Source organism: Buteo buteo, chromosome 23 (genome assembly GCF_964188355.1).
Source record: "Buteo buteo chromosome 23, bButBut1.hap1.1, whole genome shotgun sequence".
Taxonomy (NCBI): Eukaryota; Metazoa; Chordata; class Aves; order Accipitriformes; family Accipitridae; genus Buteo; species Buteo buteo.
In genome coordinates this window covers 16,955,649-16,979,804 of record NC_134193.1, presented here as the reverse complement: position 1 = coordinate 16,979,804, position 24,156 = coordinate 16,955,649, and the positions used below count along the sequence as shown (strand labels likewise).

Below are 24,156 nucleotides of genomic sequence, written 5' to 3'. Positions count from 1 at the left end.
TCTCACTTGTGATTTACTATTCTATTGTCTTTCTCTAGATAAGCCTTTGAAGGTCTATAATTTGAAAATACGGTCCGTATGTTTGAAAGCTAGTTCCAGGCAGGAGCATGATGATGCAAGCAGCATCTGCCTGCTCCCTACTAGAATCCCTTGTTTAGTCTATGAATTACTAGGTGTTCCTGAAGTATGTGATTAAGGTGATCCACTGATATATCTAAAGTCAAGTAATCATTAATTTTAACTGCTGTACTGTTACAATACATTTCCATGATCTGTTTATCCTACCCTCAAACTAGCTATAGTCAATAAGAGTATATATTAATTAGATATATTAATATTAAAAGAAACACGTTTAAAATCTATTTAATTTTGACACACAAAATACAAACCTATGCTTTCATGAGAAAAGAGAAAGCAAAGACTTCAATTTTGGGGGGAGGAAGTAGTGTTCTTTCACATAGTTACTTTCCTTTTTTTGCTTGCTTGCTTCAATTTAGTGCTGGTGGTGTGCTGTTCCCAGCTTCCTAATAAACCTTTTGTCCCAACTCTTCCTCAATTCTCTTCCTGTTAGAAAAGTTATGTTAACATCAATACTACTTCTCCAATTATACATCCTTTCACTCCCAACTGACCAGGTATTATTGCTTTAACAGCCTGTATTTTTTCAAAAGAGAGCCTTGCTTATACAGTTCAACTGTGGTCTGACTTCTGGGTATGTTGCATAAAAGGTCTTAAAACAGCAGGTGCTTACATGCTTCTGGGGCTTGGCTCAAAGAATTTGACAACAGTTCACAGAATGATGCCCTCTCGGCACTCTCTTCCTTGCTTTGTAGAAAAATGAAGAAGTAAAACTAAGCCACTCAGTTAAAGTAGTTGTTGAGCCCTAAGAAGGATGAGAGGAGAGCACTCAGCGGCTTTTGCAGCTGAATTGATTTACTGTTTGTTCTTGCTGCATTGTTAACATGTACGCTCAGGAGGAACATGACTCAAATATTTGTGAAGATGCAAGCAGCAGCACAACTTTCAACTCAGTCTGAAACTGTTCCTCTGTGTAGCTATCCCAACCCCCATATAGTTTCATTACAAAGGAAGGAAAATGGTATCTAGGTGGTATAAAGCCTTGTTACACGAGTTACCTTCTGTTACACAAGATTTTCAGAAATGAGATGTGATGCTTAGACCTAATATGTAACTGTGTTTAATATCCCTGATACTATAACAAAAAAAAAACCCAAAACTTAAGGGTTTAACTGATAAATATTCAGTTACTTCACTTCTTTCTAATGTTTTTCATTATCTGTAACTAATCTCTAAGGCAGTTTTAGTCCTTGAATAACTGTTGAGGGGTTAAAATGTACAGTTATAATCCAGTGATATAGTGTGTGAAGGTATTTAGAGTTGATGATGTCTTCCTTCTCTCATCTTCTTGTAAGGCCTTTCTCAGCTCTGATTACATCAAGTAAAATAGAACAGTAACATTTTTTCCTGAACTATACCGTCCAAGTAGCTATGCTGCCTATATCACAAATAGCTTTTTTCCCTCCATATTAGAGAGTTAGTATTCCGACTTGTGTTTGAACTTCAGGTTGCACAGTTCAAGTTGCAGAACTATACTGTATGTAGCATCTTTCAAACTCAGTGTGTGAGTACTCTGGTGTTGACAAATAAGGGAGTTAGATCTTTGCAGCCTGCTGGATGGCAATGACTTTGTCAGATAAATGAAGAGAATTTGTGTCAGGTTACCTTTATGTATATTTGGGATATATGGGGGATTTGGCAGCAGCTGATAATGATTAATGGCCTTACAATTTACATAGAGTGTAGTAGTAACTGCACTTTTTTCTCAAGAATTGAATAAACAGAGCTTCTTTGTAAAGATAATCTCATATTTGCTCCTTGATGTAAAAGTTCAGATCTCCCAGTATTTCTTTCCTTAGTTAGGTATGTTACTACAAGACAGAGACATAATTGGTAATCATGCTTATTTTCTGGAATGTCAAGTCAGCTGTAAATTTTAAACACAAACCCCCGATTTGGCAAGTGGAATCAGAAAATGTGCTAAATCCTCTCAAATACAATGCAATGATGTGTGAAAAAGAAAGAAGAGTACATTTCTTTCTAAGTATTTCTGTAATGCAAAATGGACATACATAAAATCATGCAAATCAATATAATTAATAGCAACTTACATTTTTATAGCCTTCCATCCCAAAGAATCTCACAGCCTTTACAGAAATTATTGTAGGGAAATATAAAACAAGGATCATTTTACCACTGCTAAAATGCAACCAGCTGCTTAAAATTGTACATCTATGATGGGAGCCTCGTCTTCTACAAAGAACTTGCAGACTTGGGCTCTGTGTTAGGAACAAAGATTGCCCCTTGGAGTGCAAGACAAAATTTTTTAGAGTACATGAAAGCTTTTAAATTACTGAGTACACCAATGACTTGAAGTCTGCACAACATCTCCAGCACACATAAGCTTGTACTTGATAGTAAAGTCTGACTGGCATATCAGTGCTTACTCTAAGCAGCAGGCAGAGACACAGTGGCTGGTTTGCTGCGTGTAATCAGTTTGACAGCCCCCAGGAACTGCCGAGTCTCCATGACCCTAGAAAGACAGTTTGGCACATATATTAAACATTCAAATACCTCCCATCCAACTGTTTATCCATCTCCGCTAGTCACAGACTTTCCCAGTCAAGCACTCACATTGGAACTGAATGGTTAGATAATGACGGAAGAATCTTCCACGTGTCCTCACAGTTGTTGCAGTTTGAACCCTTGGATGAAAATATTTCTGGGCTGATAACTGCCTTTAAAGCAGGATGGTGGTTCAGTAACACCGGCAACAGGGAGTAACTAATAGTATATAGTTGAATAAATCCAGTGATTCTATTTGGATTTATTTATTTATTTATTGTAAAGTTCCCATTAGACATAGCTGCTAAACCTGATTTTTATTTTTTCCTATACCAACGTTTTTAACTTACCAGAGCACTTGCTTGTAATCCGTGAAGAACTGGATGGTCATGTAACACTTGTGCTTGTTCCCAGGTACTAGAGACAAAGAGGCAGTCAAAATATTCTTTAAAATCTTAAATTAAATTCAAAGTCAGTGAAACCTAAGACACTTCTGAACATGAGACATAAGCTTTTCAGGTATGTGGGTGCTTAAGAATGTTTTGCTTATATTTTTCACATAAGGCTGTACAGTTGTGAATTTTGTAGGGAACTGAACTGATCTGCTCCTTCCAGAATATTAGGGGAATTGTTTATTGGAAAATTCTCTTGAAGTTACATTCTGCATTGTGAAATGAAGAGTCCTTGCCCAAAGAGAAATTTGACTGGAGGAGTTTTCTGCCCTTCTTGACTTTCATTCAGATTTTACATCTCAGAAATTGATGTTGTCCTGTTCCTTGGCTTAGATGGAGCCCTGCGGCTGTTAACTACTGATCGACTGTGCCAACAGACACATATATAGATGCTGTTATAAATCCAGAACTACTCTAAAAGCAAAAATGTTTAAATATCAACTTGTCCAGATGTGCTACTACCACTTCCAGATGTGAATATCCATCTCCTCTTGCCTGAGGAGTTCACAGTCCAAGATAGGATCTGAAATGTACAAAAGTTTTATTTGAAAATATGTATTGGGATATGCAAATGTGTCTCTCCACTATCTGCAACACCTGCAGGGTGTTACAAGGGCAGATATTTAGATTTCATTGGTGTACTCACACCAGTGGATGTTCAAAAGCTATCCGTAGGCATACAAAACTATTAGTTTTGCAGGACACTATTGGAGCCAATTCATCCTCCACTGAGGCAATGGAAGACATCAACCAAGCTTAATACAGCTACAGTTTCACAGAAAATATCTGAAAAACAAGATGTTTATTTGAAATCATCTGATGATTGAATGATATATATTGAGGTTTGCTTTGTGTTTATGTTTGAGGCTTTATTTCACTACATACACTCCTGCGTAATGAAAGCTCTAAACAGAAGCTGTTGGAAAAACTGACCACTTAGAAGAAGTATTCCTAGGTAGAATGATCAATCACAGATAAAGACACTTTAAAACTGCAATACTGCAGTATTTATACTGGGAGTTATTCTGGAATAGCTGTGCCAACAAAATTTTTATGTAGAAGGCCCTGAAATAATTCACAGCAAAAGAAGCTACTAGTCTGATTTCCTTCAGTGGTGCTCTGTCTGAAGAAAGGCTATAATTTCCTCACAGCTAAGGCAGAAACTCTAGTGCTAGATAGAGTCTTTCTAATGAGATGCAATAGATATGGATAAAAATTAATGGAAGTTTCAGTATTATAAATGTAAATGAATGCTGAATTAAAGTTTTAGGATAACTAAGCAGTAGGGGTACAGCACTCTTGAGGACTAGGAAAAAACATACTTTGTGCTTCTGTGGATGATCTTCTCCCTCTTCTCCACTCATGGGAAAATTAAAAGGCAGCCAACATTTCTACGAAGACAATTTATAAACGTTTGCTTTCCAGGATTTTAACTCTGGCCAATTCCTGAAAATCTTATTTATCATCTCCTCAGTCCTACAGCAGGAAAACTCTTGCTGAATCCTAAACAAAGTTGAGTAACATTTCAAGATTTGGTCCCTCAGGAATAGCAGTAGAGGCTAAAATTTTACACTACATGTATTCCATCCATTGTCTTGATACCAAGTGGCAGCTGTTTTTGTGGGAATCATCAAAAACTTCCCTTGTTATATAGAACACTATCTGTATTTGAACTCGCAGGGGGAGTAACCTCTGTTTCTATCCAGAAAATATCAGATTAAAATAAACACACACAACATTCCTGAGTGAAAAACGAGTATGTTATTTACAGTTCTGTAGTTTCAAGTTGGCATTATTCAAACATTTGCAGTGTGTCTTGAGTCTTGTGTAGGAGTATAGTGACAGAAAAGGTGAAACAAAAAAGAGGAAAATAGGTAAGGATCTGTCATATACAGTTTTTGCTATAGTATTACATTGTACACATTATTCCTTTCATCTGAGAATGTCAAAGCTCATTAAAAAAATCTAGTTAAATATAAAAAGCTCTGTGAGGAAAGTAATTCTTTTATTGCTAGGTTAACTGAATGCCAGAGTTATTCCTCATTAGAGCTAGAGACACAACTCAGGAATAGAACTAGTCTCTGACTTCGGCTACATAAAATGCTGCACAAGGTGCCAACAGTGAAGATCTGCAAGTGGAATTTGGTTAATTGTGTCCGTCTGTAGGAACTCTTACTATTTTTTGGTATTACAATAGCTCTGAGAGTTCTGCAACTGTGATCCCTTTGCACAAGGTGCTATCTGAACACAAAGCAAAGAGGTGGTTCTGGCTTGGAAGAATGTAAAGTCTTTCAGGTCATAGTTTGACAAACTAATTTTTGTTTTAAGTTCCTACTTAGGCATTCCCCACCACACATTCCTCCCCTCTTCCCCTTCACACTGTCTCTGAATTGTGCCAGTGCAGGTTTTTTTTGTGTAGCCCCATGTTAAATTGAATCAGGAAACTGATTTCAATTAGAAATAGTCCCCATAAAAACCATTTATTTTTAACTTGGACTCGTACTCTGATCTGGTTCCCTGGTACAGATGCATGAACAATGTTACAAGAAAGAGGGTCCCATGGAGACAGGAATGAACAAGGAAAGGGTAAGGAACTGGTTGCATAAGTCTTGCTTACTTAGAAGAGGTGTTTGCCAAACTGTGCCTTTAACTTAGCTTAACCATGACAAGGTTGCAACTGTAACTGGTGTGAAAAAACAGCAATTTTTAAGTTTTGGTTAACACAAGCAAGTGGAATATATCAATAAACAAAATAACAGCTCTGCCACCTCAGGTGGTACTGTAAAAGTTTTCAGAGTAGAATTTGAGATCATTGACAAAAAGTCATCCTTCCCCTTTCAGATTCAAAAATAACATCACTCAGAAACATACAAAGGAAATAACCTTTAAACTCCGTGTTTGTTTTTTCAGTGGTATGACTGGAAAATAATTTTATCTGCCTTTGCGGGGGGGTGTGTGTGTAAAACAAAGTAGAGACCATTTCCCTCCCACCACAGTCGTACATCTATTATCTGACTCACCACTTCTGGGACTCCTTCTGGCAGCACTGGTTTTATTGCACTGAAAATTCAAGTATGTGAAAATATTCCCTATTTTCAGGTTACTTTGTTCGCTGTTTCGTTCAGGTCAGTATTCCTTCCTTTAGAGGTTTGGAACTCAACATTCAGTAAATGCTGGATATTGCTGTTCTTAAGCCTTGTGAGAAGGACCAGCACAGTGGAAAGGAAGGGGGGAGGGAAGGGAAGGGAGAAATGAAAGGGGAGGAGAGTCCATATCTGAAGAGAGACTCCAGACTAGAGAAATTTTACTGACATCCATTCAGTTTCCAGCAGCGTCTCCTTCAAGGGCTTTTACTGAGATCCAAAGGCCCTTGCAATTCACAGAGGCATTTACATGCAACGTTGCCCTCTGGGAGCTAAGGTATAACTGTACTCCTGGATAATAATAACAAAGAATACTACCAGACTCCTATTGAAATGTCAACCAGGCACTACTGTTGTAGAGAGTAACAAAGAGATGCTAATATAATTAATTATGAAGCCTCAGTACCCTCATTAACACATCTTTAGTGCCTAGATCTTTGAAAATCAGCTTTATAAAGTGACTGTCGGAGTTAATTCCTTATAAATTGCCTTCTGTCACATCCCAGCACTGCAGCAAGTTCTCTTAGGCCTTGGTGATGGCAAGAAATCTGGTTTGGTTTTGTTTTTTTTTTTTTTAGTGCTGATGCAGTTGTACTGGTGTTGCTAAAGGTATAAGCTGTTGCATAAGCAGGAGTTTGTCAGGCTAGAATAGAGCAAAATAAAAATGCCTTTAGTCAACCCAGCTTCCACAATTGGTAGCATAAATAGGAAAAGTTTCAATCAATTAAATGGAAAACTAAGGACAAAAGAAAAACAGGAATGAAAGGTGTCACATAATTTGGCATTAAAATGTTTCCGGACCTTTTTTTAAATTTGAGGATCGCAGCCAGTTTATAGCTCTCCCTCCTCCTACTGCCTTTACGACAGCATTTCAGCTCCAGGCCTCATTCCAATGCATCCTCCCTCCCCACCACTCCCGCTTACAAATATATATTTCAATAGACTTAGGCTACATGGAGTTCCAAAACCAGCATGTAACTGGTGCAATTGTCTTTTACACTTCTCCACAGAGAGCCACATTCATGCCTTCTTAAGCCCTGTTTTGTCATGTTTTAACTCCTTTTTTTTTTTTTTTAAGTTAGACTGGCATCAGTACTTGTGTTGGGAACCCTACACACACACTAAAGAGAAAAGTTACACAAGCTGGCTATGTTGGTGGTTCATTCTGTTATTCTGAGTACAAGACTACTATCCTGTCATTCTCCTAAAAGATAAAGGTGCCATCTTACAGAGGTGATAAAAAGAAAGTGATCATTACAAATCACTTGGCATTTTCTGCAGCAGTCGGAACACTCACACTGACATATCCAATTTGTCTATACAAGATATTCTGCTTCCCTTAATCTTCCATGTGCTTTTGAGAAGATGATAATCTTTCTGCAGTGCATAATTTTGTAAAGTTATCTCTGTGTGTGTTTGTGTAATATGCTCCAGGATCCTTTGGGATCCTTATTATACTTGGGATAACAGACCAATCAAAATGGGATTCTTTTATTTGCCATTTCAGAAGTGGCTTTCACACTAAGCGTAAGATGATTTTGCTGGTCTAGCTAAACTGGCAACATGCAAACTCTCTAAATGGAAGTGAAATTTATATCACTAAAAGGAGTCCTTGCAAATCTGTCTTTCCTGCAGTATTAGTTAACATCATTGTAGGAACATTATTTTATTCTCCACTCTTAAATTACATATCCATACCCCAGTAAAGCTATGATGTATTTATTGATTATTTAGTGTTCATAGAAATCATGTATAAGAAATGAAAGTAGCATGCTTGAAATTCAATAAAGATATAGATATCTGAAGAGCAATCAAGAACTATCATGCAAATTCTGCTTGCTTGCTTTACATAAGTACAAATCTGATGGTACTGGGTGGAATATAACTACTTATTTCTGAATGTACTTTTTTGAAAAACCACCTCAGCAAAGTACAGCCAATTCTATTCAGATGAGTAATACCTGTCCGCAGTGCTTTTTGAGATAGCCAGCTGCTTTATACTTATCAATTAAAATTCCAACAATTGAGATACTATAGAGATAGTATGAGTTGATGAAGTGACGTACAGAACAGATAAATAATTTTTAGTCATGCATGGTTACTGAATATGGGATTAATTTAAGGGATCTCAGCATTTTCTTCCACGTTGTCAGCACTGCAAAGGGTCAGCTACCTTTTAAGATTGGCATGCCAGATTGTACTTTTATTTCTGAGATTAGATGGTGGGCATGCTGGTACAAACTCAGCAGGAACTAGAGGCTGCCGAGTCTAAAAGGAGAGAGACACTGCCAATCACTTTGTTGACAGCATCAAGCCTCTGTCCAAGGCAGAGGCTCCCAGCTGCCACCGAGTTCAGAGCACCATGACAGCCAGGAATTGGGATCCCGAGCCTTTCACAGATGCCTCTTTCGATATGCCACGGCTCTTGGCCCTGTGCCAGCTCTCGCTTACCATTCAAAACCCGCTGGCATGGTGTCTTTGCGCCCCTGTGGTGGTAGCTTGCTGACACCTGCCACAAAGCAAGCTTTCCCTGTGCTCCTTCCTGTTTTGGTTATACTTGACTAAAACCTTTGTCTTGTTCTTATCAATGACGGAATGAATATGGGATAGGGAATACCTGTACAGCGCAAGAAATCATACCCATAATATTTAATAAGGACCCCCCAACTCTAATTGTACAAAGCATAATAGATCTATGATTTTAATGGAGGTGCATTCTTTTTATAATGTATCATGTCTCTAGGTGTAACAGAACTTCAGATATAAGGCAACATGTTTTCTGCCTAAATTGAAAGTATGGTTTTCAAAGCAAAAAGGGCACAGCATTTGCAGGGACATTTGGGAAGGGGAACAGGGAAAAGGAGGTCAGAAATTAGAGAAAATCCACGAGCCCTTTACAAGTGGTGCTGGAGAAGAAATAGCTGGAGGATTCACACAGCTTGAGGTAACACAACGAGTCCAGGCAAGGACGTGAACCCTCATTAAGCTACTGAGCATCTGGTTGGCTACACGGACGCTGTGTTCTTAACACTGAAGAGTTGTGGTGACCTTTCTTTCCTTCAAGTTTAGTGAGTGTGTGAATACCTGATGTTTTAAAATCACAAATCTCTAACAAAAGGAAATGATGCGTACATCAGCAACACGTCCACAAAATAAGTATTGGATATGATTGAAACACTGCTCTGCAGTTTAGCAACTTGGGTTCTGTTCTTTCTTCTGCCCTAAATTCCCAGCATGATTTGGCAAGTCATCTAACCCTTACACCTGAAATTTCCTCTGTCAAAAAATGGCACCAGCAGTTCTCTTCCTTGCAGAGCTTTGGCAAGGGTAAAATAAATGCTTGTGATATATTCCAAGTACAAGATGAGGAGTATCGCAGGTAACACTGTAGATAAACAGACTTCAGTCAACTCATTACTTCTTGGTCTTGCACTTGAACTCAAAATCACCACGTACAGTAGCACGATAGCGTGCTGCTGTTGCTAAAGCGCTAAAGTCGCTACAAACTTTTGGGAACAAGCTACACCAGACTATTGATGAAACTAAAGAGGTGTCCTTTTAAATAATGCTGCAGATATAAGAGGCTTTCCAGTAATTTTCCTTTTGGATAGTATCTTGATTATTTTTCTCTAGGAATATTTCCATTTAACACAAACCTCTGAGTCTCAGTGAGACTAACTTCTAGATCAGTAGAGCAAAAAAACTCACTCTCAAGCAAATGACACTCAAGATCTAGTTCAAAACTAAACAGTATGGGAATAACTGATCAGGTATTGTCTACACCCAAACAACAAGCACAAAATGTCAGCATAAAGCCAGTTCAAACTCTATACGGCATACTTCGCTTAATTCAAAGGCAATACGGTTAAATAGCCAGACCCCAGCCAAACCAAATTTGTCATGCTAGGCAACAGAGTAGTGCACAGGTTTGAAATGAACAATCAGAGAAACAGAATTAGGTCTTGCTGGTTATACTAGTTGGGGAGACAAGTAGGTTCCGGAGTGACGATTCTTTGATACAAACCCTTTTTATTGTACGAAGACTTTTGTTGTTTGGCTGTATTTTGTTCTGTGTTGGTTTTTTTTTTAAATAAATGAGAGTATGTAAAAAGTTCTGTTTCTCTGAACAGAACCATCAATCAGTAAAAGGCAATGCCTTTGATCCCATTTCAAGCCCCTCGCTGCCAATCTAAGCCCCAAGAGCTCTTTCTCATGGCCAGGCACTCCATTCTTGTTTTAACTATACATGTTGCTTTCTTCATCCTTACTTGCATCTGTTTGGGGTGGAGGGAATGGAGGGGAAGGTGTAAAAGGGGAAGGCTCAGTTATGTCTCTCTATTTTTAGGTAGAGACTGCTGTTTTGGCTGTCTGAAGCCTCAGCAGAACTCAATTGTTTCATTTATCACAAATAGAGGGCAGCTACTACACCCACTAGTGGGTGAATTTTTACTAAGATGTAGCTTAGAATGTTTGTTTTGCTCCAGGTCACAGAAATCAAACCCCCAGTGTGCACGTTTATTGTTATATCTTATTCTTTTTTCTGATACTTTCTCCCCCAGTGCTTCTTCCCACACTGCTTTCTCTTTACCTCAATCTTCTCTTGTTCTTGTTTGTTTTCTGATGCTGTTTTACTCCATTATGTGAAAGTGAACACTTACTAATACTTTGTCTCATGAAACACAAAGAAGAAAAAGCACAGATCAGCACTGTAGTAATAATAACCACTTTAGAGAGACTTAGTGGCCTCAGGCTAATAACAACCCTCCCCGAATTATCCCTGATTTTACCTTATTTCCAATGTACTGTTACTATGTCAAAACAAAAATATCTACATATCTGATACTGCCATGCCAGAACAAAAAAGCAAGATACAATTTATTGAAATAGTGTTGATATATTGAAACCCCAGCAAATCAGAGATACTGGAATAAAGAAGGAGTAAACTGAAATTACTTAGAACAGTCATCTTCTGGAGCTGGTTGCTCCTTTCTCATCCTCAGGGAAGAGAAAGTCCAGACATGCACCACATTATGGGGAACATGTACTATATTTGCAGTAACTTTGCATATTACTTGCTGAAAAAAATTGTTGATTTGGTTTTGGTCTGTTTCACATATTCAAATCCAGTCTTCTTATCTCACGTTGCCACCTCAAAACCCACTAACTTTTCTCCCTAAATTCCCTCTGACAAGTTATTTAATATTTTTAAATTGCAGTTTGCACTTAGCATTTTTATTATGATCCAGACTGTATATAAATTAATGCTTGTAATATGTACTCTACTACCAAACAGTAATATTCCTTGGCAGTTCTAATCATACCAATTAAAGATAATTTAGTGATGATGTAAGATGATCTATTTATAGGTGATAAATCAAAACATCAAGAACCTCTTAAAAAACCACTCTGCTATTGGGTTCAAATATTTAGTATCAGTTATTCAACACAAAGTAAATTGAGATAAAAAAGTCCCCCTACCTTTAACTATTTGCACTAGAAACACTCATCCAACAATGTTCGCTTTATGTACTTTTAATAGGGTTGTTGAATTTGAGTAGAAAATATATTTATTTATTTCACTAAGGGACAGAAGATCTTGTCACTATTTTGCATCTTCAAGCTGATCTCTTAAAAAATAAGCACTTCTCAGTAAGTGCTGTACTAGGATTTCACTAATAGCAGCAGAGCACTGTTTTACAATATAGCAGATGAGTTCTTGAATTAATACACTGAGGCAGAACATCAAGTATTTTCTCCAGAGAAGGGACTGGAATCCTGCTGTGACAAAACCAGTACATTGTTTCCAATACTGTTATGTCTTTTAAAGCTGTTTTGTAAATGGATGTTTAAAACAAGGTGGAAACAGAAAGCTGGATGAGAAATAAAGATGGTAAAGTACTCTCAAACCCATGGCCACAGACACCTGGTTGAAAATCTAAAGAAGAATTCTAGAGCTGTGGCTTTTGAGATGTTTCACTTGTGTTAAAAATTGGTAGAGAAGGTCAGCAGACTATATTTTGTCATTAAGTATTGTAATTCACATCCTGATATCTGACCTGGTAAAAAATAAGCCATACCACAAAAAAAGGACATAAAACCCCCACCCTTCTTGGTCAAGCCAATGGTCCATCTAGTCCATTATTCAGTGCCACATGGCGCTGACCAAAAGCAAGGTGCCAGGGACCTGCCTATAAGAGGACTATGAAAGTGGTCAGGCTTGCATCCTGTCACTAAAACACAGTCTCCTACTGCCACTGTTAGAGCTTCCACACATACCAGCTGCCTCCTGCTGCAGGAGATGCTGAACTTGAACTCTGGAAATTCAGATTGACTCCTGTGCCAATTAGAGAGAGACTGCAGGGCTAAAAGGACCAGCAGTCCAACCCAAGAACGTGTTTATGTTCTTAGCTGTACTATGGAGTATCACAGAGGTCCACACAAACCAGGGGAAGAATCACAGTAGATACATGGTACAGGATTTGAAATCTGGAGCCATCAATTCCATTGGGACTTTTTTCCCTTGCTTTTGAAGGAGGTGTCACTTAACCTCTTTCTGCTTCAGTTTCACTATCTGTAAAACGGCTATAAAACTTCTTTATCTTGAGTTTTAGGGAATCTTATTTCACTATTATTTGTAAAGTACTTTAAATTCCTCAGAAGAACCGCTGCACTCAGCTCTGACATAAATGGATTCACATGTGCTAAAGCGGTGCTACGTCCATTCTCATGAGCGCCTACTCTGTATCCTGTAATTTTGATTTTTACATACAGGCCAAACTCCTTCCCAGCAACAGCAGGAATAGCTCTGCTGAAGTTAGCGCATCTGTGCCTGCTTATGCCAGGGCTAAATTTAGCCTCTGTGTTCATCACTAAGTTGTTCCAACGGAGTTACATTTAGAAAAAAACCTGTAAGCACAGTCATACCTGTTAAGAATAATTACTTAAGGAAGCTGTGACACCAGTAAATGTTTCTGCGGACACAAGTAGCATGACTGTTATCCAGCTGTGCCCACACTGACAGGCAGATGTTGTACCAGGTTAACTACAGCTCTCCGGTGCACCCAGGGAGAGCTGCCCAGCTCTGGCAACCCAGCTGGCATGCAGAAAACTCAGAGCAAGGTCAAGCAGTAATTCACCCACAGTACGAATTACCATAATTCCCTCAACAAGACCAACCAACACAGACAGGGAGGAATTCAAAACACACGCCAGGTGTTACACACACGTTTTGAGTCGACTCCTCTATCCCATTTCCTCGGCAAGCACGTGCCGCGTACGCTAACCGAAGCCGTGTACTTAAACCCGCGTTTCCAGCATTACAAATAACTCCTCCTCGCCCGGAGCCCCAGGCCCGCTTCCCCGCTGCACGACGGCATCTGCCGGCGGCACCCCGCGACGGACGCCCGCGGCTCCGCAGCAGCCACACGGGACGCAACTCGTACCGCTGAGCGCTGCGGGATTTTTGCGCCGCCAGTCGCCGAATATCAGATTTCTCCTCAAACATCGGTTTTTTTCTCACAATACCGCCCTTCCCGCCGCGGCCTTTCCCCGCGCTCGGCTTTGTCGCCACCCCCCCGCCTCCCCGGCGCCATCTTAGCTCCTGGCACCCGCTGCGCCCTCCCGCCGGCGCTGCCACTGGTGCCCCCGGCGGGGCCGCCCGGGGCGCAGCTCGGGTACGGCCGGAGGGGAAGGAGAAGCCGCCGCCGGACCTACGGCACTAAGGAAGGTGCCCGCCGGGGCCAGCCCGTGCCCCTCTCCCGCACAGAGCCGCCGCCCGCCCAGCACGGACCCTCCGTGCCCTTCCCCAACATGGCACCCGCCCGGGTCAGTTTACCGCCCGCAGGCCGGCGGCCTCGTCGCTCGGGGTGACGTCACGCCGCAGCGCCTCGCCCGTTTCCATGGGAACCCGCGGAGCGGGCGGTGGGAGCCGGCTGGGCCGCGACCCCCGCTCGCCGCCATGTTCGCGGACGGGACGGCGCCCGGCGCCGACGTGGAGTCGCTGTGGAGGAGCGCCCGGACCGCGCGCTGCGAGGCGGTGAGAGACCCCGAGCGGCCCTCGGGGCGGCCCTGGCCTCGGCTTTGGCCTCGGCCTCGCTCTTACGCCGCCGGGAGGGGCCGGGCCGGACCGGCTGGGCCGGAGGCGGCTGTCAGAGCCGCGGCGGCCTGCGCCTTCCCTCGCCCCGGTCCTGCTGAAGGGGCGGCCGGACCCCGACTCGTCCCCTCGGTGCCCGTCGGTGAACCCCCCCGCGCCAGGTCCCGCTGGCTCCAGCTCGGCCCGGCACGAAGACCTTCTCCGCAGGGAGTTTGCGTCCCTGCCGGTGCCCGGGGCAGAGCCGGCGGCGGGCGGGCCCGCGGTGCCGGTGTCTGCCTGCTGGCTCTGCCCCTTTGCAGCATTTTACTAATTTAGGCCCTTTATACAATTTGGCAAAAAAACCACACGTGCAGCTGCCACAAAGCTACTAGTCTGAGAGCTGATAGTACTGCGCTTGTCATCGCATTCGGTGTTTGCTGTTTCCTTTGGAGGCTCCCTGCCTTTTTGCTTCCTCTCATCCTCCCCATTCCGTGCTGTAGAGCACATGGCCTGAATTTGACTGGCATTCAGGCATCTCAGTCTCAGATCAGATCATGTGAAGGTCACAGATCACCAGCACCTGGACAGTTACAGAGGCACCCTGCTTTTAACGATGAACCACAGGTGTGCAAATGTGCTTGAATGTCTTTATGAAATGCCAAAGAGGGGAAGATGCTTTGAATGTTTTGTGCAGCATTCTTTTTTTGTGTTTAGACTATAGACTGTCTGTCTTCTTTTACTAGAAAAGCTGCCAGACTGAGCAAATTTCAACAGTAGAAACTGCAGCACAATCTCATACCAGCCGAGATGCCGCTGTGCAGACGGATCAAAGTAAAGATGCTCTACAAGACTTCCAGCAAGAAGTCCAAGTAGATTACACTAGCCTTCTATCATTCCTTCAGAGAGTGGAGGATGCTGTTATCAAAGAGCTAAATAAAAACTGGAAAAGCCGTGCCTTTGATGGCTTTGAAGTGAACTGGACAGATCAGAATGAAGCAGTAAGTTGACAGAATTCAGATCCTTGTCATTACCCAAGCAGACCTGGTTGCACTGGCTCTAACTTGTTAGTTCTATTTCCTACTGCTATGATTGTTCTTGCCAGATGCTAATAATTAGACATTACTAGTTGTTTTCTTTTCCAGCTTTCTTCTTGCTTGTCACCTGGCCTTGCCTGGTAAAACTGTTCTTCCTGCTAGTGACTGCGTTGCAGCAGCTTAGTGAGAAGGAAGCCTGCAGTTGGTGTAGGCTTATCTTCAGCTTCCAGTAGCCCCTTTAGAGCATGCTAGCCTAGCAGGTATCTAGGAACAGTTGCAGTCAATGATTTGGCAGCTCTTCCTATTTAGGTTATATTTGTTTAGTGTATGGTGCTTGAGAGTGGAAGCAACTTGTATATCAGTCAGTACATGTTGCTACAGTTGTTTTCAAACGATTGCTGGTGAAGCTTAGTGAGTACTGGAGTCATAACTGGAAGGCTGCTGTAAATCCTTACAGCACAACCTTCCAGAGTTGTTGTGCAGCCCCTGAAGTATGCAGTCTGTGAGGGGTAATTATGAGGGGACATAATTATGAGGTTTGGTAGGGTCGTGTACTGTGGGTTTTTTTCCCAGAAAGAATTCAACAACTTTTTCACGTATATCTATGTGCTATTTGGACAGAGGGGAAGCCAACACTGTAACTATGTGATCATATGCAGGGGTGTGCACAGATCTCATTTCTCTGTGTTTGGAGATTGTTGCTTCAGTGCTTGAATTTGATCTCTTCCAGGTGTTGTGTTTGCATACATTGTCATACCCAGAGGCTCAGGATCAAAACCTACAGGTTACCAGCGTCTCATGGAATGCAACCGGATCCGTTGTTGCATGCTCGTATGGCCGGTGAGTATCTGAATGGATTCAGAGTGCAACTGAAGTTGATGCAATGTCTCAGGCTGACCTGAGTTTTAGGTATGTTTGCTTTCTCTGCAGTAATAAACTAGACGTATATATACACCTTCTGCAAGTTAAATAATTCATATTCAAAGAAACAAAATCTCAGGGCAGTCTTAAAATTATGGCTTCTATTTCTTCTACCTTCCCCTCTGCCCCAAAAACAGATACATGTACTCTTACTGATTTGTTTCTAGTTAGATTCTGTTTGGAAAGAAAATGTAAAGAGCAGATGTGTTTGCAAGTAAGTGTAGGTGAGGTTTGGAGGTACGTGCTTATCTTCGCTGAAGATCATGTTTTAATGTGGTCTCTTAGCACCCCAGATGAAGCTGGCACCCATTCACGCATGCACCTGATGGCACGGACATATGCTAACAAATATTTAAGGATTTCTGAAATGAGGGTTGGACAAAACATTCATCTAATCCAATGAATGTCTATAGCAGCCTCTCCTTTCTGTGCCCTACTGCTGCCCTTATTCCTTTTTCGTTCCGTTACCTTTTCCTTAGATTAAAAGCCCCAGCAAAAAGGGTATCCATGAGTGAATGCATAGGGAAGAGTAAAACAGGACAGACCTGTATGTCACTTGCTCCTTCTGCTCTCCCAGTCTACAGCTGTTTTCAGATTAGAATGTGGTTTCTATGTCTGTGGTTACCCTTGGTAGAATTCCATTCCATGAACTTACACGGTCTCTGTGAATCTGTGTAAACTTTTAGCATCTACAACATCCTTTAATAAGGAGTTTCACAGATCCAACTACCCATTGGATGAAAAATCGCTTTTTTTATTTGATCATATCTCTTCCAATAAAAGAATTAAGAGCATCAAATAAAGGAGTGGAAGTCAGGCCCAAAATCATTGCTTCCTGTCCAGACTACTGACTGTTCTGTGGATCTCTGTCCTCCATATTGTCCCCTTGTAGCAAGATGGGAGATCATATTGGTCAATGTGGTGCTAGTGACAGAATACATGTAACATTTTGGTAAGCATCTGATGAATGAAGGAGGTAGAAATAAAAAAGGAATTAGAGTGGCAGCTGTCTGTTAGTATCCCAGAGTAATAACTCATGATCCACTTGTGGCAAACAAGTATGATGGGCATAGGACTGGATTGAAATCTCCAGAGCTGGGGTGCGTGGCATGATTTGTGCAGGGTCATCAACACCATTTGGTGATTGTGAAGAAAGTTCTCTGTTCCTGTGGAGGCACCTGCACTTCAAATCATGCTGCTTATCTCAGGCCAAGCAAGACTTAGTAAGTCTTTTCAGCCCCTATCAGTCCTCCAGGTAAGATATTCCTTGCTGTGTATTCTCAGACTGGATCTTTGAGCGCTTGTTTAGAGGAAACGTGGTTTGGTTTGCAGCTCAGCCAGTTTGCAAATCAGCAGCAATTTGGTCTCTTTGGATTTTCATTCCCAAATACTCACAGCAGCTTTCTGTATGCGCCCTTTAGATTGTTCCCGTTATTTGAATGGTTGGTAGGTCTTGGAATAGTGAATTGTACCTGAGATTTACTTGCTGGCACTTTGTTCTGTAAGTACACTGACATGTACTGTACAAGCCTGCAGAGAAGTTTCATCACCTCATGATCCCTTCACTTCCTTCAAGCCACAAAGCAGCACATTTAAATGACCAATGGGGCATACCAGAGCTCTCCAAGACTGGGATTCTCTGTGGAACAGACAAGGCAAGATATAGCTTTCTCTTCTTCAGATTGGATGGTGGGGACTGGAGCACAGAAAAATCCTACGTTTGTACCTGGAATCTGGACAGAAGAGGATTGAATCCACAGCACCCTGACCTAGTGGTGGATGTTCCCAGTTCTGTCATGTGCCTGGCTTTCCACCCCTCCCAGCCTTCACTGATAGCTGGTAGGTTGCTCTTACCTTAGATCCTATCTGAAATGTACCCTTATTTCCTTCAGCTTGGCTAATTTTTTTGTTCTCTCTCAGCTCAGCTCAGCCTAAGATTTCTTGTAGAAGTAATGGTGTTGCAGCTCCTCCAACTGAGGAACTAATGCTCATCAACATCGACAAGTGCACTGTTGCTTCTGAACTGGGACTTGCTGCTTTTTCAGTGACAGCTGCCTTTATATCATCTCCTCAGAGAGAGATGATAGAAGGAAATTCAGTCCTGGGTGTAAGTGGGAAGAGTGTACTTACTTTGGTAAAGCTATATTCTCTTACACCAGAGCTGACTGTGCCCTGTATATAGCTGTCAGTCCTTTGAAGCTGGTGGGCCTGTTTCCACCATAGCTGCATTTGTTCTGAGCTATTAGACCTTAGATGTTTTATCTTTGTCCTTTCAGGTGGCCTTTTCAGTGGGGAGTTGGTGGTGTGGGATACCAGCAGAACAGAAGACCCTGTGATCTGGAGGACGGGGATGACAGATGACACTCACACTGATCCAGTCTATCAGGTAACAGAACATCTACAGCAGACACGGCTGGGGGAGGCAAGAGTTGCCATTGCTCTATTTATTTCACCCCTTCAGCTCCTATCCGCAGGCTGCTACATTTCTGCAGTTATGTTCCCTTTTGATGGGCTATTTTTTCCCAAATCTAGCTACTGAACAGGCGTTTGCTGAACTTGACACTCACGCTTTAAAAAATAACTTCTCACTGTTCAGGATAAATGAAGAGTAGGCCCATTCCCATGCTGTAACTCTTTATTGATGTAGGTGCAGCTAACAATACTTGTAGTGGTTTAAAAAATGTAAGTAGCAAAGTATCACCAATCCCTAGTTGGAAGCTTAAAGCTACGTGCTTTGAGCATGTCATGCGGTCTGGCTTTCTCATGTTTTTTTGTCCTTCTGGGGTCCTGTGACTCTGGGCAATCTGTGTGTTTTCTCATCTGAAAGTCAGGAAAATGCTCCTGGTTATAGCTGGGTGAAAGTGCTATAAATACTACATCTCCAACGTGATGGCAGGTGAACCATAGAAACTGCAATACAGAATTCAGCCCTGAACACCTAAACACATTTCTCTCCTAGCATCTGCATCCGTGTGCCAGCTCCTAGCAGATGCTGGTTCAGTACCAAGATCACTGGCTGCCGCCTGGCTCTGCTCCTGCGTCGTCTTAGCGGGTCAGGGGACTGCAGGCTGCTGAGTGAGGGCTTGGCAGTTGTGACAGTCCCCCTCGTCATGAGCTCATGGCATTTGGAACAGGTTAACTGGTTACCTGACGCCAAGCACAGAAACAACTCCCGGCTGTTGAGCGTGTCGACGGACGGGAAGATCCTGGTGTGGAGGGAGGAGCGAGATGGTCGGCTGGCCTTGGCCGAAGGATTTGCCATGGTGGCTCAGCAGATCCCTCGCAGCACTTGGATGAAGAAGGTGAGTTCAGCAGTTCAAAGAGGGCTGATTTGACAAAAACACTTAACTCCAGAGCCAATGTGGCAGAGCTTGCCTTCCACATGAGAAGGGCCAGGAAAGGTCCCTTTTGAACATACGCACTAACCCTTATACCCCTCTCCTGTCCCATACTGAAATCACTCCTTGGAAAACTGGCAACAGCCTGGCTTTTGCCCTGCCCTAAGGAGAAGCTGCTGGGATGGAGAAGAGAACTTGCTTGTAATAATATTAATTCACATGAATCCTCTTGTAGGAGGATGCTGCAGAGGTTAAAGGCTGATCAGTCCTGCAAACATTGCAGCTGGTGCAAGTTGTGCAGCGAACAGCTCACCGGGTCCCTGGCAGGGTGGTTCACGCTGCTCTGACCGTGTATGCATTTCACTGGAGCGCCCAGCTCTCACAACAGCTTTGTCTCTTTTTCTCCCAGTTCACCGGGGGAGAGGCAGCCGTGGGTGTGACCTCACTCTCTTTTTCACACTTTGATCACCGCGTGTTCATTGTCGGTGTGGAAGGCGGCTATTCCCTGAAGTGCTCCACTGCAGCGGAGACGCTGGCTCTCCATCCGACACGCAGTTCTGTTCCCCTCAGGGCACCAGCAGAGCTTGCCTTCTCCCCGCATGGTGGGCCAGTGTACTCCGTGAGCTGCTCACCCTTCCACAGGCAAGTGTTGTGAATTTACACTGGTGCTGCCTGTTGGACACAATTGTTGTCTGGCTCTAAACATGCATTTTTCAAATAGCCCCGGGGTGTGTGTGTGTACAAGTTCCAAAAAAGGGTCACCAGCATTGGGAACTTGATCAAGTAACTTCCCGTCGTAGGAGAAACAATGTCGATTGGCTCTAGTGAAGCTGCCCACTTGAATATGCTGCGTGTGGGCACTACATGAGTAACACAAAAAAGCATCTGCACTCAGGCCAGGGAAGAACATTAGCACCTTCCTTCTATCACCCTAGATGTTAATATTAAAGATCAATTTAAAGAAGACATGGGGAGGAGCTGAAAAAGTCATCTATTTATCAGTGGTTAAGTCATCTTGCCCAGTTAGAAATCTTACTAGTAGCTCCCTGAATTTAAATTAGCAGCTCGCATCTCTGCCTGCATTTACCCACCATCCATGGAAGAGGCCCCAAGCCATGTTTCTATGAAACATGCTGACAGCCCAGGTTTGCATTTAATTTGCATGAGACAAACCCAGTTCTAACAATGCCTGTCTCTGGATCAGCAGTTCTCAGGCATCCCTGGCCCACAAACCACCACCAATTCTGAGTGGACAACATGAGCCCTCCTTAAACTTAACTGAGGGCAGTAATGAAGCAGACCGCATCCCTGGGTACAGCTTGGAAATCACTGCTTTGGGAAACACATTCAGACCTCTGCAAAGCAGTAATGTTGTCCAAGATTACACTCCTGTAGTGGATTTTGTTCTGTATCTTCAGCAATAAAGCCAAAAAAGTTTCTTGCTTCCTTCCTCCCCCAGGAACCTTTTTCTGAGCTGTGGGACTGATGGACAAGTTCACTTGCACTCCATGTTGCAAACACAACCCCTCATTTCTCTTCAGTTATCAAAGAAATACCTCTTCTGTGTACGCTGGTCTCCAGTTCGACCACTGGTCTTCGCAGCTGCGTCTGGGGAAGGCAAGTAACTGCAGGTGCCTATTCTCAGACATAAAATTAAGATTGTGCTGGGTATTAATTCGTACAAGTTAATTGTACTGATTAGCACTTCCCACAAGCAGAGAGCAGTGACCATTGTTTGTACTGTGTAATTAGTGTAACCGACCAATGTCTAACTCTAGCAAGATTACTTCAGTCACAGTTATTTTTCACTTTTGACGATACCTTTACTTCTGTTGCCACAGCCATTCACAGGGATAGAACATGGCAAGATTACTGTGGCTAAAACTTATTTCTAGCTTCCTTGTTTTTGACATTTACTTCTAGAGCTAATGGTTTAAAACAAGAACTTTTTCCTTGGAAAACTGCCCAAACATTTTTGAGTTAAGGAATTGAGATTTCACAGAATTTAGCAAGCTGGTTTCAGGTCTCTGACAGCAGAATAAATCTGCGCTGCCTTGCAGTGCTGTCAGCTGTCTATCACAGCCTAGACACCACCAGAGGCAAGGGGAAACAGGTTAAAAAGAACAACTAAGTTCCAGACCAAGTAGATACTCATCTGCTGCTAAATACAAAGTCCAATGCCATAAAGCTGCAATATACATTTCTGTTTTATAGGAGATGTGTACCTGTTTGACTTTGAGAAGAGCTCGCAGAAGCCAGCCATTTCCATAAAGCAGGCTGCAGGTGAATGCCCTGTGTACTGTTTAGAATTTAACATCAAGCAAACTCAGCTCTTGGCAGCAGGGGATGCTACCGGTACAGTCAAAGTCTGGCAGCTGAGTTCTGACTTCACTGAGCAGGGACCTAGGGAAGTGAATCGTCTGGAGCAGCTGGCAAGTGAGATCACGGACTAAGGCAGCAACACAACCAGCTGCGTGAGCCCTGGTACTACTCTGACTCCAGGAAAAGTTGCCTGAGCACTCACCTCTTCCACACTGTTAGCGTGTACAACACACGTGACTATGACAGCTACAGTTTCATCCACCTAACAGTTAAATTTGCATTTAGCCATTAAACACAAGATGATGTGGTTCGACCAGTAACTTTTATTGAAGCACACTGCAATATGTTTGTTTTCCCTAAGAGTTTTAAGCTAAGCAGTTTAAGGTTACATCATAAAGTAACACTGATTATTGTAGAGCACAAAGAGAGAGAGAGAGAGAGAGAGACATGCAGAGCTATAGTCAGCAAACGTGAGCATGTTCTTTGCATCTTTTGGTACTAGTGTTTTAGATCAATTCACAAAGAGTGAACGTGTAAATTCTATGTAGTCATAGGCAGAAGGAAGTTCTCTGCCCTTGCCGTCCATGTAGGGCTTCATGTGAGAAATGCAGTAATCGGCTTGTTCCCGGGTCAGATTCTGAAAGACAAAGACAAAGCGCAGAGGTGGGGATGGGCACTGTGAGGCTGCGGATGGGGCATTTACAAGCAGCCCTCCCATTCCCAGGGGCACACAGCTTGGGGCAGAAGCCAGAGCAGCAGAACTACGCCTCGTGCGGAAATGCTCTGGCTGTTTGCACTGTTTGGTTAAGGGCTGGAAGCTCTGACCTGAGTCTTCTCACTACAGAGAAGACAGAACAGGTAACTGATACGAGGAAGAAGCGCAACCTCTTTATTTCCCTGCCAGCTGGTGGGATTTAGACAGGAAAAACTGGCTGTCTTGGCAAGGCCGTGAGAGGGAGGAGATGTTCATGCTGTCTAAGCTTAGGCTTAAGTTTTCTCCTCTGAATCACTGTCTGGAGAAACATCTCCCTCTAGTCTCCCATGTGATGAAAGGAAAGCGTCAGTTTCTGAGGACAGACACAGTGAATGTATCTCCTTCCCAGGCATTTGAGTAGCTCTTGTTTTACTCAACCCGAGTAGTTTGGCAGTTAAAGCTTTTCCTCTTCCTCTATAGAGCCAAGAAAGCAACTGGGTAGGGCTGTTACCATCACTTCTGTGCAGAGGATACCCTGGCAGGTTCAGAACTGACTCAATCACAGTGACATGAACCTCCAAGCAATTAATGCTGGTCTTCATTAACAATCCACAAACAAAAAGCCTCCATCTGCTCCTCCCTGGTGAGCCACAACCAGTACTTACTTGGTAGAGCTCCTCCTTGGTCACGTAGGGCTTCCCCTCGGAGCTAAGGGCGCGGAAAGCGCTCTCGATCTCCTCGCTGGATTTCACGTTCTCTGTTTCCCTGCTGATCATAAACGCCATGTACTCCTGCAGTGAGACGTGTCCATCCCTGCCAATGAAACACAGCGTGTGAACACTGCTGTCCATTAATACCCGAGCACAGCACTTCCACACCCTCTTGAGAGGGGCTTCAACTTTTCTGGGAGGAGTAAAAGTCTTCACACAGGAGGCTGTCAACACCAGATCATTTTCTAAAGTGAATTTCTTCTTCATGGATGTCACTCTCACCTTCATAAAGTCTCTTTTACATGAATTGTTGTGAAAACAACCATAGCCTCTCCACAACAGAAGTAAGCACAGTGCGCAGCTTGTGAGAGACCTTCAGGCCAACCTCCCAAAGGTTACCGATACAGTATTTTGCAATATAGAAATAAAAGGTCCAACCCACGTACCTATTGGGATCTACAGTGTCAAGAATAGACTCAAACTCTGGGTCTGGCTCTCCTTCCTCAACCATAGGCAGGTCGTAGCCAAGAGAGCGCAAGCAAGACTTAAACTCCTGGTGATTAAGTCGTCCAGATTTGTCCTTGTCAAAGTGCCTAAAAACAAAGCCACAGTTTTAAGTGTCAGTTGTGGAGTACTCAAACCTATAAAAAGTGGCCTGAAAACTTACATTATAACTAGCCCACTATTCTAGACAAATCAGCTTGAATCAATAAATAGTTCTATCTAACATACATAAAAAGTAAGCACAAATTCTTTACTTGGCTTAAAAAGCATCCAAAAACCAGCTATATTCCCAGCTGGAATTCACTGGCAGCCCCAGTTTCTACA

At 42.8% G+C, this 24,156-nt stretch overlaps 2 protein-coding genes and 1 long non-coding RNA gene across 21 annotated transcripts in view; 1 reads left to right on the top strand and 2 right to left on the bottom strand.

Annotated features, from left to right (window-relative positions):
* Positions 1-1,522: 1,522 nt before the first annotated feature.
* Positions 1,523-13,822, bottom strand: LOC142043955 (uncharacterized). Its single transcript, XR_012654174.1, has 3 exons — positions 13,681-13,822; positions 2,994-3,060; positions 1,523-2,611 (listed from the first exon to the last, which is right to left on the bottom strand). It is a non-coding gene; the product is annotated as an uncharacterized LOC142043955 (long non-coding RNA).
* Positions 13,823-14,032: 210 nt separating this feature from the next.
* Positions 14,033-22,084, top strand: DYNC2I2 (dynein 2 intermediate chain 2). Its single transcript, XM_075055859.1, is given in 10 exon segments — positions 14,033-14,053; positions 14,055-14,273; positions 15,053-15,307; positions 16,074-16,183; positions 17,946-18,103; positions 18,541-18,650; positions 19,399-19,566; positions 20,012-20,244; positions 21,062-21,219; positions 21,817-22,084. Coding segments are annotated over 10 exon segments (1,656 nt in total). The 5' UTR covers positions 14,033-14,047; the 3' UTR covers positions 22,056-22,084.
* A 145-nt stretch (positions 22,085-22,229) lies between these two features.
* SPTAN1 (spectrin alpha, non-erythrocytic 1) overlaps positions 22,230-24,156 on the bottom strand; it is a 52,941-nt gene continuing 51,014 nt past the window's right edge. For all 19 annotated transcript variants that reach the window (XM_075055840.1, XM_075055838.1, XM_075055846.1 and 16 more), the window contains 3 exons: positions 23,775-23,921; positions 23,284-23,431; positions 22,230-22,561 (listed from right to left, as the gene is read on the bottom strand). In XM_075055840.1, the coding sequence (XP_074911941.1) occupies positions 22,436-22,561; positions 23,284-23,431; positions 23,775-23,921 (421 nt within the window). In that variant the 3' untranslated portion in view covers positions 22,230-22,435. The remainder of the gene's footprint in view (positions 22,562-23,283; positions 23,432-23,774; positions 23,922-24,156) is intronic.